The sequence below is a fragment of the Crocodylus porosus genome, unplaced genomic scaffold (assembly GCF_001723895.1).
Source record: "Crocodylus porosus isolate Cpor-Errol unplaced genomic scaffold, CroPor_comp1, whole genome shotgun sequence".
NCBI lineage: Eukaryota > Metazoa > Chordata > Crocodylia > Crocodylidae > Crocodylus > Crocodylus porosus.
This window is the reverse complement of record NW_017728919.1, coordinates 1,690,645-1,704,914: the sequence shown is the minus strand read 5'-3', so window position 1 is coordinate 1,704,914 and position 14,270 is coordinate 1,690,645. Positions and strand designations below refer to the sequence as shown.

The following is a 14,270-nucleotide window of genomic DNA, read 5'->3' as shown; positions in this document are numbered from 1 at the left end:
CCGCGCTCTGCCTCGTGCTCAACCTCAGCTGCCTCCTGCTCTGCCTCCTGCACGGCTACTGCAGCGCCGAGCTCTGCCGCGGCGACGCCGAGCCCCACAGGTACCCGCGCCCGGCCCGCGCCCACGGGGCCCGGGCCGGGGGCGTCCAGCAAGGGCCCCCCTCCCGCAGCCGGCTCCCGGGCACTGTGGGCCCCCGCAGGGGCGCCTTCCCCTCCCCACTAGGGCACTGGGCCAAACCCCTGCATCGCCTGTTGCTGCTGCTGCTTCCCTGCCCCCGTGAACAGGGGGCTGCGCGGGGGTATTGCCGGGATGCGGGTGGGAAGCAGTGGGGCGAGGGAGAGCCCTAGCAGCACTTCTACCCCCGCTCTGAGCGTGGAGGCCTCCCCCCTCCGCTGGCCGTGGGGCCAGGTGTGCGCACTTGTGCCCAGCAACTCGAGCAGACTTACAGCTGCCTGCACTCGCCACCTGCTAATCTCCTTGGGAGATGCGCGCGGAGGGTCTGGTATGGCAGGGTGCATCTCACACATGGCAGCGCCTGCCTGGGAGAAACTACTGGAGCAGAAGCCCGGGCTGGGGGGGTCACCACCACGGGCACCCGGTCCCCTCACAGCGCACAGGCTGAGACATGCAACGAGGCGGTGGAGCGTTGGCTTTTTTCGCCTCCGGTGGTGGTGTCCAGCCACCTGCCTGCAAGCACCTGGGGGGCCTGAGACCAGAGCCCCTCTGCAGGTGATGGCGGAGCAAAGTGCCCAACGCGCCCCCCAGGTCACAGGGTGACACAACGGGGCAGAGCACCCAGGAGTCCTGCTGCCCTGGCCCATCCTGGGGCTGGCCCTGCCCTCGGCTGCTGCAGGCCCCTCGGTCAGCCTGGCTCCGCGCCCACTTCCAGCCTGTCCCGCAGGCTCTGGGGTCAGCAGAGAGCCCGCTTACCTGCAGCAGCAGCTGGCTGGGAGCCAGGCCTTGTCCCTTCCCCTCCCCGAGGGTGGCACCAGCCCCCTGGATTGCAGGAAGCTTTGACAACAGGCGGCACAACACCCGGAAGCAAGATCCCTCCGTGAGGGCCCAGGTCCGCAGCCTGGAGCCCACTCCTCCCCCCGGCCCTCGCCAGCCTCTTCTGCCCGCGTCCCGGGGCATTCAAAGGTGACCTGCAGGGAACCGACCGAGGCAGGGCCCTGGGCCGTTAACCACGACACATGTCGACTTAATCATTGCCAGCGGGTTTACAGCTGCACCAGCACTTCTGGAAACACCTCCTGTCCCCCCCCAGACCTGGGGCAGTTGAAGGCATCCTTGGTGCAGGGCTGAGTTGGTCTCGCCGGGCTTGGGAGGCAAAAATAACTGGTTTTTGCAAATATGGAGCTCCGAAATGCACCAGGACCGTGGCTCAGCGACTCGGTGCCCTGCACAGCTCAGTCGGGGGCAGGTGCACAGCCCCACAGGAGATGGGGCCACTTGGGGAGCCCAGCACAGGGATCACAAGCGGGTCCCAAGCTCCGGCACCTATGACACGGGGCACTGCACGGCTGAGATCAGTCCAGCGTGGGTCCGACTCGCCCAGAACTAGCATCTCACTTCAGTCCTCCCAAGTGAACGTGTCCGATTCTGCAGACACTTCCTGTGGACACCTTGGACTTTGCAGGAACGGAGCTTCCTGCTGCAGGGTTGTTGGAGTGAAATATCCCCGACCCATTGGAAACTCAGCTCGACACCTGGTGCCAACCTGGGCTCTCGCGCTGCATTCGCCTCCGGATGCTGGCAGAGCTGAAACAGGCCAACCAGCTAATTAGACGGCTCGTTGCAAGCTCGTGCATGCAGGAGGGAGGGTGCCGGTGTTGCGTGTGGGGTGGGGGGCCGTGCCTCAGTAGAGAGCTGGGGGGCCGTGGCGGTCGCTGCCTGAGTGCAGAGCACGTGCTGCCCTGAGATGCGTGCGGAGGGGAGCATGGAGGAGTGGAGTAGCATCCCGCCCCCCGTGCAAAGCGTTGGCGAGCCCGTGGCTGGATCCCGTGTCTGAGCTGCAGAGAGAAAGCTGTTGCATTGGCAAGGGCTCAGCCGTGGGAATCCTGCCTTCCCAGGGGAGCCGAGAGAGGTGCCACAAGCTTGGTTAGTGCAAGAGGCCGGGGGCAGCTGGCGATTCCTGGTGGCAGAGGGCGGTCTGCTGCCGCTGACGGAGGCAGGGCAAGTCCCCGCTCCCCACGGGGCACCTTGGCCCATTTGGGGCAAAGAAGGTTGCTCCCAGAATGGTTTGCACCGCTGCCTCACCCAGCTCCGCAGGGCCGTGGGGGGCTGCCGCGACTCCACCAGAGTCCCCCGTGAGCCCAGAGGACGATGGGCCCCGGGGAGGCAGCCCGTCCCTCGGCGCCCGGGTCTGCCCTCGCTTTCACTAGTTGACCCCGAGCAAGACAACTTTGTTTGTGCCTCTGGCTCCCATTTGCAATGTGGGGGGGGAATTGGGTCCCCCTGCCACGGAGATGCATGTGTGTGTATGTGCCTACGCATGTGGGGAGCCATCCAACCATTTTGATGCTGTCCGTTTGCAAACTGCAGCCAGCCCCTGCAGCGGCTGATGCTGCTCTTGTACAAACATCTCGGCAGGAAAGAGTTAAGGGGGCGGCTTGCCCCCAGTGAGCCCCCCGAACGGCACCTCCCTATTGTGCCCCAGCCGCCAGCTCCGGGTCATTAGGGATCTGCTCACGTCCCAGGCTCTTTCCCACGCTGGGCCTGTCACCCTGAATTACTGCTCCACTTTCCAGCTCAGTGCTCAATAGCCCCAGCCGGGAGCCCGTTCCTCCCCTCCTGCTAATCCCCCGATCATGTAATTAATAACACAAAGTGGCTTCTCTTCCCCAATGAGCCGCGCGGCGCGGGAGCTCAGCCAGGGTCTATTAGCGGCTCCTGACGCCCGGCAGCGCCGTGTTTAAGGACAACAACAGATGGGCCAGGAGAGAGCGGGGGCAGCCTCGTCTCCCTGCCGGGCCAGGGCTGGGGGCTCCTCTCCGTTGGCTCGGCCTTGCCTGTGGCCCCAGGCTGGGGCACGTGCACAGGGAACGGTGCCACTGCCCGCAGGGGCCTGGCCCCCCGGGCACCCGGCTCCCCCCGGCAGGAGAGCAAGGGAGGCGCTGCAGCCCCATCCCCGGCAGCTGCTCCTCTCCCGGAGACGGGGTTCCCAGCTCCCCCGGGGCAGCCCCTGCCCTGCCCTGCCCTGCTCTTCCTGCCCCCCAGGGCAAGGCTCCCATCTGAAGGCAGGTCCATGGTGCGAGGCGCTGGCTGGGGCTGGCCCCGCTCCCTGTGCAAAGGCGTCCGCCCTGCAGCAGCCACGACCTGGCCGTATGCTGCCAGCGGGAAGCCAGGGGCTGCCTGGGCTTTGGAAGCTGAGCTCCTTTGGCCCTGGGGTCAAGGCCAGGCAAGCGCGCGGTGCTGGGGATGAATCCGGAGCTTCACCCCAGGGGACGCTGGCTCCACACCTCGTAGTAGTGGCTGATGGTCCCAGCCCCGGCCCCGTGCTGGCGAGGCTGGCTGTGCTGTTCCCAGCAGCCGGGCCCCGCTTGCACAGCTAGCTGCAAGGCTGGCTCCTGTCAGCGCGGGCGGCCTCTGCGGCCAGAACTGGAGCGTGGAGGGCCTCGAGGTCACGGCCAGGAAACAAACCGTCTCGGGCAGCGCTGGCACGGTGGACAAGGACAGCTATTCATCGAGCTGTCCTGGTCTCTGGAGCAACGAATGCTGTCCGCCGAGGTGGGCTGGGGAGACCGAAAGGGACGGCGCATGCGGGCAGGAGCGGCGTGGCCTCGCCGGCTGGAGTGAGCTGACCGGTCAGAGCGGGAGGGTTCAGCTGCTCTTGTGCTGAGCATCAAATGGAGACGTAGAAAGGAGCAGGGCCTCGGATACACGCGCACGTGAGGCAGCGCTCTTGCAGGATGGGCCTGGAGACACCGGGCCTGGGCTCCGAGCCAGGCAGAGACACTGAACCCAGAGGATGAAAATACACAGGACCTTGCCCAACTCGCTGAGGCTCTTCCCTCCCCAGGGGTTTGTTAAAGGAAGGAGAGACCGGTGCCCTCACATGGCCTCCCCGCTCCTTGAAATCACCATTCAAAAGCCTTGAAACTTGCCCGCCTCTGAAAACCCGAGCCGGTAAAACAGGTCCCCGGCCCAGGCGGGGACAGAGCGTCCCCGGGCAGCAAGGCCGGCCGGGAACCCAAGGCACAGATAAAAATGTGGCCGGTTTCATGGAAGCATTTGGTTTCTGTGGCTTGGTGACGTCTCCACTGGGCCCCCTGTGCTCCAAATGCTTTTGTCGCATTTCAAAGCCGTCTCGAGCTGGGAAGCTGGAGCACAAACACGGGATGGGGGTTGGAAGGAAAGACCGTGACAGCTCAGAAAGGTGCTAGCCACCACCGTGGCGGAGACGGCCCCTTTCCCAGCAATACCAGCGCTCCCGTCAGAAACCCCCCAGGGCCCCGCTTGCCAGCTCTGCAGACGCACCTTGTCAGCGGGGCCAGGTCCGAGCCAGCTGTGCCCTGGCAGAGGTGGCTGGGAGGCAGGCACTGGTCACCATGGGCCCCTTTGGCCAAAGGGGGTTGATGCCCCCTCAGGGCTGAGGCCTTTTAGGGCTGTCCGTCATCATGAGGGGGTTGCATTTTGGGCTTGCCCTCAGCCAACACAGCGATGGCTGAGGGAGTGGGCAAGGGAGGGGGAGAGAGCCTGCCCTGCACAGACCATGATGGTTCTCCTTGCAGGGCCGACTGGTTCCTCCTGGACAGCCGGACCGTTCGCCACGTGGCTGTCGGCTTGTTCTGCTGTGGAGTCTCCATCTACTTAACAGGCAAGTGCTGTCACCCCCGCAAACCCCAACAGCCTGGTCCCGGGGAGCACGCACGTCTGATCCAGGCTGCGTCCTCCCCACTTACCAAGCCTCTGCCTGCAGACCAGGAGCAAAGGATTTTCCCTCTGCAGCATGTCCCCAGGCTCCCTGGGGCTGGGTGATTCCCTTGGAGAGGCAGGAGTTTGCCACCCAACCCTGGAAAGCTGGTGGCCAACCGACGGGGTGAACAGGAAGGCTGTGGCAGCCTCTGCGCTGACACCTTCTCCCTCCCTTCCAGCTCTCGCCATCTACATGCTGCTGCTCTTTGAGATGGAGACGGGCATCACCGGCGCCTGCATCCTGTCCTCGGGCATCCTCGTCCTGCTCATCACGGTGACGCATGCCCTGGTCCGGGCCAAGCAGGTGGCGCGGCGCGGCCAGACCCAGCTCTCCCACACCCTGTACGAGAACGACTCTGCCCAGCACGGCGAGGCTCCCGCCCGCCACCTCAACGACAGCAAGAATGTGGCTGGGCCCCGGCCCCGGCCGGAGATCCACCGGGAGTTTTCCTACCCGCCGTTCCTGGAGCGGAAGGCCCCCCTCGCCTCACCAGCCAGCAGCACCGTCAGCTCGGCAGGGAGCCCTGGGGCCCTGCCCGAAGGGAGCTGCAGCCTGCCCAGGACCCACCGGACGCTGTCGGCGGAGTCCGGCCTGCTGCAGGCGCATGGCCAGCCCTGGAACGGGGTCACGCAGGAGATGAAGAACGTTCTGGCACGTAAGCCGGTGGCCACCGGGAAGGATTCGACCCTGGTGTGAGCCCGGAGCAGGAGCATTTGGTCCCGGTCAGCCACCCGCCCTGCTGCCCAGGCCGGCATCTCTCCTGGAGCTCACGCCAAGCTGGTCCCGGCCCAGCCCATCCCCGGCCTCCCTAAACCCACCTGAAGTGGGGGAATCAACTGACTTGCCATGAGAAGGGACTTGGCTCCACTCCCTGCCTCCTCCTCCTCCCACCCAGAGGGGTTTGTGGGGGCACGGAGAGCTCTGTCTGCCTCCCATCGCTGGCTGGCAGCTCCTGCCCGAGCCCTCTCCCGCCAGGACCTTTGCTGCTAGCCAGCTTGGCAACAGGCTGCCTGCTCACAGGCGGGGTGCTGGCTCTGCAAGGCCACAGCCTGGTGCCACCCTGCAATGCCTCTAACCCTCTCCACAGTGGAGCAGGAGCAGGGCCAGCTGGACGGCCCTTTGGAGCCCTGGAGTGACCAGCAAGGGGCTATTACAGGGAAAGGAGTTTTCATCAGGGCCTCAGCATCCCACCTTTGCCTCTTCTCGCTGTTACCCAATGCTTGCCAGGCTCGCAGCACCCCCCTGCACAGTTTGCCTCTAAGAGGACCCTGCACCCTTGTCCCTGGGTGAGGGCTGCCCAGTGCCCATCTCAGGGCACCAGACAATCTTCCAGCAGAACGCTGAGACCTGAGAGCTCAGGCATTTTGGAGGCCGAGACTCAGCCAGAAACACCCTGCAGGGCAGCCTGTTACCGCTGAGGAGCCGGGAAGGGCCAGTGCAAAATAAACCGTGCTCTCCCTTTGCAGCATGCAAGCCTCAGCAACTGCATCAACTGAAGGAGGGACAGCTGGTGAGAATGCAGCACTGATGCCCAACGCTATCATCCTGGAAATGAGCACAGGCCAGAGGCTCCCACGCAAGAGCAGGCTGACCAAGCAGCAGGCTCAGCGGAAGGCGGGGATGTCTCACCAGTAGCTCCAGAGAGCACCGACCTGAGCTGCAGGCAGAGGAAAGCCAGGCTTGTCTGCAGTCAGGAGCTGGCAGGAGGACTTGTGGCATGTGGGGCAGCAGAGCTCAAAGAAAACAGCCCACCAGGCGATTTCGACGTCAGCACTTGGAGAACGGGCAAAACATACCAGACTTCTTCCAACGCTGCTCCTAAACCAGGGCATGGGTGTGACGGAGGTCAAGCGCGGCCCATGGAGATAGAGATGTGGCCTGCCCCCTTTGCTAGCAGGTGTGTCAGCCAGCCAGGCCCCCAGGGACGGGGGCACAAGCTCCAGGGCCACGTTCCCTGTGAAATGTGAGAGTTGGAAACAATCCCTGGGGTTTAGGTGAGGGGCAGCTGCTGGCAAACCAGCAGCATAGCAAAGCAAGGGAGCCCACAGCCACAACCATCCTCCTGCCCAGCCCCTGGCACTGCCAGCCTCAGCTCTGAAGCAGGGACGGGACAGTCAAAGCCAGCAGGAAGGTGGCGAGGGCAGCCAGGAGCCAGCTGTGCTTTTGAGGACCTGGGGGAATGAACACACCAGACTCAGACCAGCCAGTGCCAGACACTTTAGTAGCTTTGTTCAGGCTGCAATCAGAGCAAATCTTCCAGCTCCGCAATCAGAGCAAATCTTCCAGCTCCGCAATCAACCCCCCACCCGACAGCTACGCAAGCGCCAAGTGACAAGCCCCCAATCCAGCCCTTGACCCTGCATCTCTTCCCTTCGACCCAGCAACACTGTTAGTACAGGATGCCAACATCATGGAGCGCGCGTCCACGAAGGAATGCTACCAGCCAGCAAAACAACCCCCTTTTTTAGTCCCAAGGGGCTGTGTTATGCTGCAGTGAACCCTTTGTAAACAGGCTGTTTTCTTTGCCAAGTAAACAGAATCTCAGCTTCCCTGCTGCATGAGCCACTCGTTCTATTAAATACTAGCAGGAGGTCATGTTACTGCCAGAACCGCTCAGCCCGTTTGCATGCAGCAACGTGATAGTCGCAGAAGCCTCTGGCTGGCAAAACAGATGTTGTTGAGACTCGGGCAGGCGGTCAGCAGCCTCGGGGTCAGGTGCTCTGCGCTACCTGCGGCCCTGCGCTGCGTTCAGCTGATCCTTCATGGCGATAGCCTGCTTGAGCAGCCCATCAATGCTCTTGAAGTACACGCTGCTGTCAGTCATGTTCTTTATGGCACTGCAACAGATGGGGCAGGAGGGAGAGGAGACGGTTAAGAGCTTTGGGGCAGCACTGCAGTAGAAAACACGTGCTCCCAGGTGAGGGCATAGTTCACAAGAAGCTCCAGCTTCATGCGGCACTTTGAACCTTCCAGTGCTAGTGAGTGGGTGGGTTTGCTGGGAGGGACCAACAGGCCCATGCTGCATTGAAGGCAGTCAGTGCTGACAGTGCCCTCCTGACCCTCCTCTCTCTATTGAGGTGAGGCCAGTTAGTGCCAGTTGGGGCTTGACTCACCCCTCTCTTGCACCTACATCAGTCTGAAGGAAGCAGACACTGCCTCCAGCCCCATTTCTGTAGTGCCGATGCTCATTCTACACTGGTGAGAATGGCTTTGGCTTTGTGTTGCCCATGGCAATGTTGGCCTGTGCCATCTGGGAGCATGCAGAGGTGTCTTTTTTGGAGCTCTTGGCTCAACAGAGACATGCCTGGTTCCCCTACCCGTCCCCAACAGGTTACTCATCAATTCAGGAGTAACCCACAAGGATTCCTGTTGCTAGCAGCCAGAAGGGTACACTCAGCACAGAGCTGAGCCATGGTCGGTCAGCGGGGTTCGAGCACCCACGTGCTGAAGTTGTGAAGACACCAGCAACCTGAGTTGGGGAGGCTGAGCTAGAGACTCGGCCTCAGCCTTGACCAGCTCCTCCTGCTTACGCAAGGCAGGGCTGTTGCCCGGAAAAGTGCGGTCTCCAAAGTCTTGCCAGCCCTGTCAGGTACCTGCAGGCGTATTCCACAGTGTAGATGGCCCCTTGGCTCTGCTCCTCCCAGCTCTGCATGTCTGACTGCAAGGCAAATCACAGAGAAAGCAGAATGAACCTTGTGTCACAAAAGCAATAGGGCTGGTGTCTGCTAGCCAGGCAAACGCCTTCCCCGTGACCCAGACGGCTCACTCCCAGGTCCTCTGTGCGCACGTACATGACACCTAGGGACAGCGCTGCCGGTCCAGCGGGGAGATGTGCTCAACCCAAGTCCAGGGCAGCTGTGGCCACAATGAGTCATTTGTGTGCCTTGCCCTGAAGCAAGCGGCCTTCACCTACCCTGACCCAGGGGCTCAGTACTGACCCTCTGCTCAGCAGGGAGGACAGAGTGAAATGGGGCTGGGGGGAGAGCAGATCCAGCAGAGGGGTGGCCAAGCTGAGCAGCCTGCCTTTGGTCTCCGCTTGTTTCACACATTGCTTGTGTCTGGGGCCAGGTTGTGATGCCTGTTTCCAGCACTCTCAATGCTTCCTGGGGCTTTCATGCCCTTCATTAGGAATAGGAGCCTGTCTTCCCCCCCCCTACCCCCCGCTCCGGACTTCTTAATCTCTTCTCAATGCCCTCTCTCAGAACTCCCAGGACAGCTCCTCAGATGCAGTTAATCACTAAAGCTAGCTAATGATATAGCCAAGTGCTAACAATGAATTACGGGAGCGCGGCAGCAAATTAATGAGGAGTCCTGGGCTCCTGTGAGATCAGGGAAAAGGCAGGAGCAGGGCTTAGCAGCCCAGTGCTGGCACCGGGGAGCACCTGGCCCCACGTCGCCCATATCTTATCAGCAAGGAGTTAAGTGTTAAGTCTGCCTGGAGAGTTGGAGATGCAGGAAGGTATTAAGATGATTTTAATCAATCAGAGAAGTTGCTTGTTGTGCTGGCACAGAGGTCACCTTCTCCCTGCACCAGCCTTCCCCACACCGCTTTATCCCTATCTTTAAAGCCTCTGGGAATGTCTAAGCCCACATCTCCACAGACAGGGAGGGAAAGCGGATTACCTCTTCCTAATCTGCCCCAAGCCTGTGCCACATTTTCCCTTGCAGCACGTTTCTTTGCATCGTGGCCACTTGAGTTTTAAATTGTCCAAGTAATGGGGCTACTAACACTTTCCTTGGGAGACTATTCCTGGGTCCCCAGCCAGAGCTGGTGCCGCAGCAAAGCTTAAGGTGCTAGGCAGTCAGCTCTTGAGAGGACACAAAAGGTTGTCCTGTCATGGACCAATGACCTCAGGCCACCACTGCAGCAAAACTTCCTTTGATCCATCCCCCCAAGCCCCAGTGCTGTTGCTACGAACATGCCTCACTAGACTGGGAAGCTGATTCCTTGACATCTAGTGTCCTTCCCACCACAGGCGCGGCATTTGCAAAAGCTCCCTTTGCTTTAAGTCTTCTAAGAAGTAACAAGAAGCAAAGTCATGAGGCAGAGGCAGATTTGAGCTAAATCACCCCTGACAGCGGGTGCCTGAAGAACAACCGGTTTGACACCCTCAGCCCGTGCAAACTGGTGAGGCCTGCACGGAGCCGACGGGCCCTGACAAAGCAGCTGACAGAACCCATCCAGATCTTGTTAAAGGTGCCAGCAGTGATGACGGCTGAGCCCTTCTTCATTTCAAGCAGCCGCTTGTGAACTGAGTAATAAAGTGAGCATGAGACTGGCTCTTCTGCTCTCTGTCTGCCAGCAGAGACCTTGTTAGGGGGAGCCGGCGGGAATGCTCAGCACCTTGAATCTGTAGGTCAGCAGGGAAGAGTTTAAACACAGCTTACACCCGACTCACAGGGAATGGATCCCAGGCAGCTGGGGCACCTGCGACTATGGCAGACATGACACTGTGTGGCTTATTAGAAACTGTTCCCTGTTGAACCCCAGGGACAGGAGTCGAGCCAAGCTGAGGTGGTGCAGCGACAGGTCACAGTAGGTGTCTGTGTAGCTGTCGCTGCCCCAATGCAATGAATCCTCTTTTCTCCATCTTCCCCCTTCTTTGCTCCATCACTGACAGCTGGGAGGAAACCTGGGAACTACTCTAGAGACCAGATGCAGCACAGACTCAGCCTGCGGTGCCTGCTCTGCTCTGCTCTCAGGTACTCCTGGTTTACTGGCAGCACCTTGGAAGCCAGGGGCATTATGAAGATGCACATCAGCATCCAGCCAGGTGAGGAAAACCACCATCCACCCCATGGGATTGCTGGGAACAGACTGGGACCCAGGTTCACCATCCTGGAGCTGCTGACACCAGCAAAGTGCAGTCCAGGCTAAGGACTACTGCAGACATATGCTGTAGCTGAGGAGGGTGGGACACACCTGTGGCTACCTGTTGTCCTGGATCCTCTCAGGACCCCACATCGCTTGTCTGAGGTGACCCCAGTGTCAGGCTGCCAGGACATACCACAAGGCTGAGCTCAGACGTGTCCATGCTGCGTGCCAACACCTACAGCTGCAACTTTAGCATGGAGAGGGACCAGTGGTGGGGGCTTTGGCTGCCTGACCCCACTGGCTGTCGGGTCAAGAGGAGGTAAGAAACACCAGCTACTCTAGTCCAAGGCCTTGAGACCAGGACCCAGGAACATGGCCCAAGCTGAGTCTAGAGAGGCATCCCAGCTCTGCAGGGAAGGGGGAGAAAACCAGGGACCCAAGACTTGGAGGCATCCCTGCCTTGATGGGCCCACAGTCTAACACCACCTTGCACCTGGCTCTCATGCTGCGGTCCTCCCCATTGGCCTGCCTATGCCCCCTCAGCAATGGCAGCCGATCTCTTCCTTCTGCAGGCTGGCCAGATGGTTTGCTCCATTCCCTGTTGCTCAGGGCACGTTCCCTGCAACAGGAGCTATGTGGATTAAATCAAAGTGAGCAACAGCTCAGGAACAACACTACGAGTGTTTCCCCACTCCCAGCAGCACACCCCAGCCAGGCCTGCATGTGTGGCACGGGAATCTCTGCAGCCCTCCCCACATGGACACATGCTCGAGCGTGCCTGGGAGAAGTCAATAAATAATTGACTAATAAAGTGCCACAACTCCGGTTCATTTGGATGCCCAGGTTATGAAGTAAAGGTAAGAAATGGGGCCTGACAGGGCATTAGCATAGGCCTGAGGCAGGAAGCTACTCCTGTAGCAGTGCCCCTACTGAGCTCTGACTGGTGGGGAGGGGGGCGGCAGGGCTGGCACCGAAGCATGTGCTCTCCGTGTGCAGCCGGCCAGGGCAAGCACACAGCTGCAGGCTGCTATTTTCTACTCCCTCCAGCCCAGGGCTGCCAGCTCAGAGCGTGACTCACCTTGTGCTGGGCCAGCTCAGGCAGCGACCGCCTCACGTGCTCCTGCAGCCGGTAGAGCGCGACCGACGGCTCGTTGGCCAGGATGTACATGCTCTCGGTGAACTTGTCTGTAACTAAGGGGAAGGCAGCAGCTGGTTATGGGACACAGGCAGAGTCCCTGGCTTCTGAAATCACTAGCCCTCCTGCTGCCGCGTCACAGCACAAGCAGAGCACACGGAGATGTCTGCCTCCAAGCTCTCCTGTGCCCAGGCTGCGACAGCTCCAGGGTTTTCTCCATGCTCTGGGCATACTGGCTGGCCCCAAGCAGGTCCCTTCCCCTCTGGACTGGAAGCTCTCGCTATGTGCCTCCGCAGCTCCTGGCACAGCAAGGCTGGCTGTGACCCGCAGGCTGGCTGCCACGCAGACTAGCAGCAGCCTCGCTCACTGACACGTGCCGTGCGCAGAGCCCAGCCGGTATGCCCGGCACCACGCACAGAGGACGCACGAGCCCCAGCAGCCCGCGAGCAGTTCATCTTTCCCCCGAGAGCTGGAAAAGCCCTGCGCCCCCTCACTTCCCCTTTTCCCTAACGGTGCCGTGCAGCACAGAGACCGGAGGCAGCTGCCAGGAGCAGCCCTTCCGCAGCAGCTGTGGATTCCTCCTGGGTTTCAAATGCAAATATAAGCGCTGGGCACTTTTTCCAGTGTTCTTCTACAAGCGACGAGTCGTCAGCGCAGCTGGAAGCAAGCCGCCCGCTTTCTTTTGGTAATGAAATTCAAGTGTTTTCGCCGGGCCCTTTAAAAAGGGAAGTGGTTTTGTTGTCCAGCTCCCATTTCGCTGGTGAGAGCTCAACTGCTGTAGCAGCTGCATCGCTGCAGCATCGGCACCATATGGAAGTGCCAAGCTTTGCTGAACCGACCGTGTGCATGTGCCCACGGGGCAGACTGTGCTGGGGCGTGGAGTCGAACCCCTGGGAGCGTGACACCTCTTGACCCCGACCCCTGGGAGTATGACACCCCCTTGACCTCCAACCCGGACCATTGGGAGTGTGACACCCCTGACCCGGAAGCTGTTCCCCCGCCCCGGGCGCGGCGCCCCGATACCTTTCTTCACTTTGAGCTGCATCTCGGGCTCCTCCATGGCGGCCGCCGCCCCGGACCAACCCGGACGGCGCCAGACGGACGCCGGCTCCAGACCGGAAGTCCTCCCGCCGCCGCTTCCGGCGCCTTGGTGCAGCGCTCCAAGCAGTCCCCCGCTCCGGAAACCGCGTCCCGCCGCTCGCGTTCCGCCGCCTTTTGTGCCCCCATCCCCAGCTGCTGAGCGCCTCGGCCTGGGCCCGGGGATGCCGCCTCCTCGCTCTCCCCGATGTCGGCTGTCCTGGAGCTGGGGAGGGGGCCGCAGTGGAGGCACAGCCCCCTTCTCCGGGAAAGAACAAAGCCGCCCCTCAGCACCATGAAACTTGTGACAGCGCCGAGAAAGTCACGAGTCTCCTGCGCAGGGCGGGCAAACGTCGAGCTCTTCCAAAGAAACCCCGTGCCCGCTATGTCCCTGGTTGCATCCTGCGCGGGCGCGGCCCCGGGGTCTCCGTGGTGCAGAGATACGCGCTGCGTGCCTGCCGTCTGAGGGCTCCGGGCCTCCAGAGACGTGAGGCTGAAGCTGGGCCTTGATTCCTGCTGCCGTATTTCACCCATTGCTAATGACCTGACCTTTCAATGAGTAAAGACACGTTGTGGAAAATGACCTGGGAACAAGGCAGCATTTCAGCCTCCTTGCAACACGGGCCGTGGGGAACCGTCGCGGCAGTGGCTGCCACACAGGGCCTGGTGGCGCTCGGCTTTGTTTGGCAGCACTGGAGGGCTGGGGATGACCCTTGGGCCTGCGAGATGGGGGCCCCCTGCCCTGAGCCGCCTGTGGGAAGACACTGGGCCGGCTCTGCGGTGGGCACAGGGATGGATCCAGGGGTGCCCTTGTTCCCCCTTGGTTTCCTGCTCCACCCAGAGCTTAACACCAACCGATGGCAGTAGCAGCTGCATTTCAACGCAGGTGGCACCAAGGGAGTCCAGCGCATCTGCATCTGCAGGTTCACTGGAGGGAAAGTCACAAACCAGTGTCTCATTGGGAATCCAGTGCATCTGCATTTGCCTCTGCATCACGTCTGCATCTGTATCTGCAGGTTCACTGGAAAGTCACCAAGCAGTCTCTCACTGGGAATCCAGCACATCTGCATTTGCATCTATGTTTGCATCTGCATCTGCACGTTCACTGGAAGGAGAGTCGCCAGCCGGGGTCTCACTGGGAGTCGAGCATATCTGCCTCTGCAGGTTCACTGGAAAGTCACCAGCCTGCGTCTCCCTGCTTCCTGCCGCGGCCCCTCTGCCCTGCATGTCCCAGGGATCCGGCCAGCCTTTCCTGGCTGCTCCTGCCCCCTTGCTCCCATGTCTGGCCTTCTCCACAATAGCCGTGCCCGGCCCCGCCTGCCTGC

General features: G+C 61.2%; 2 protein-coding genes across 2 annotated transcripts; one reads left to right on the top strand and one right to left on the bottom strand.

Moving 5' to 3' along the window:
* Nucleotides 1–2: 2 nt before the first annotated feature.
* On the top strand, nt 3–7,467 carry TMEM221 (transmembrane protein 221; the record flags this gene model as incomplete). Its single annotated transcript, XM_019538433.1, has 3 exons — nt 3–100; nt 4,734–4,819; nt 5,097–7,467. Coding segments are annotated over 3 exons (702 nt in total), but the record flags the coding sequence as incomplete, so codon positions are not given.
* BORCS8 (BLOC-1 related complex subunit 8) lies at nt 7,361–13,040 on the bottom strand. The gene is made up of 4 exons (XM_019538327.1): nt 12,892–13,040; nt 11,812–11,924; nt 8,512–8,576; nt 7,361–7,755 (listed from the first exon to the last, which is right to left on the bottom strand). Exons 1-4 carry the CDS (start codon nt 12,926–12,928, stop codon nt 7,644–7,646), a joined length of 327 nt encoding a protein of 108 aa, XP_019393872.1. The 5' UTR covers nt 12,929–13,040; the 3' UTR covers nt 7,361–7,643.
* Between the last annotated feature and the right edge of the window lie 1,230 nt (nt 13,041–14,270).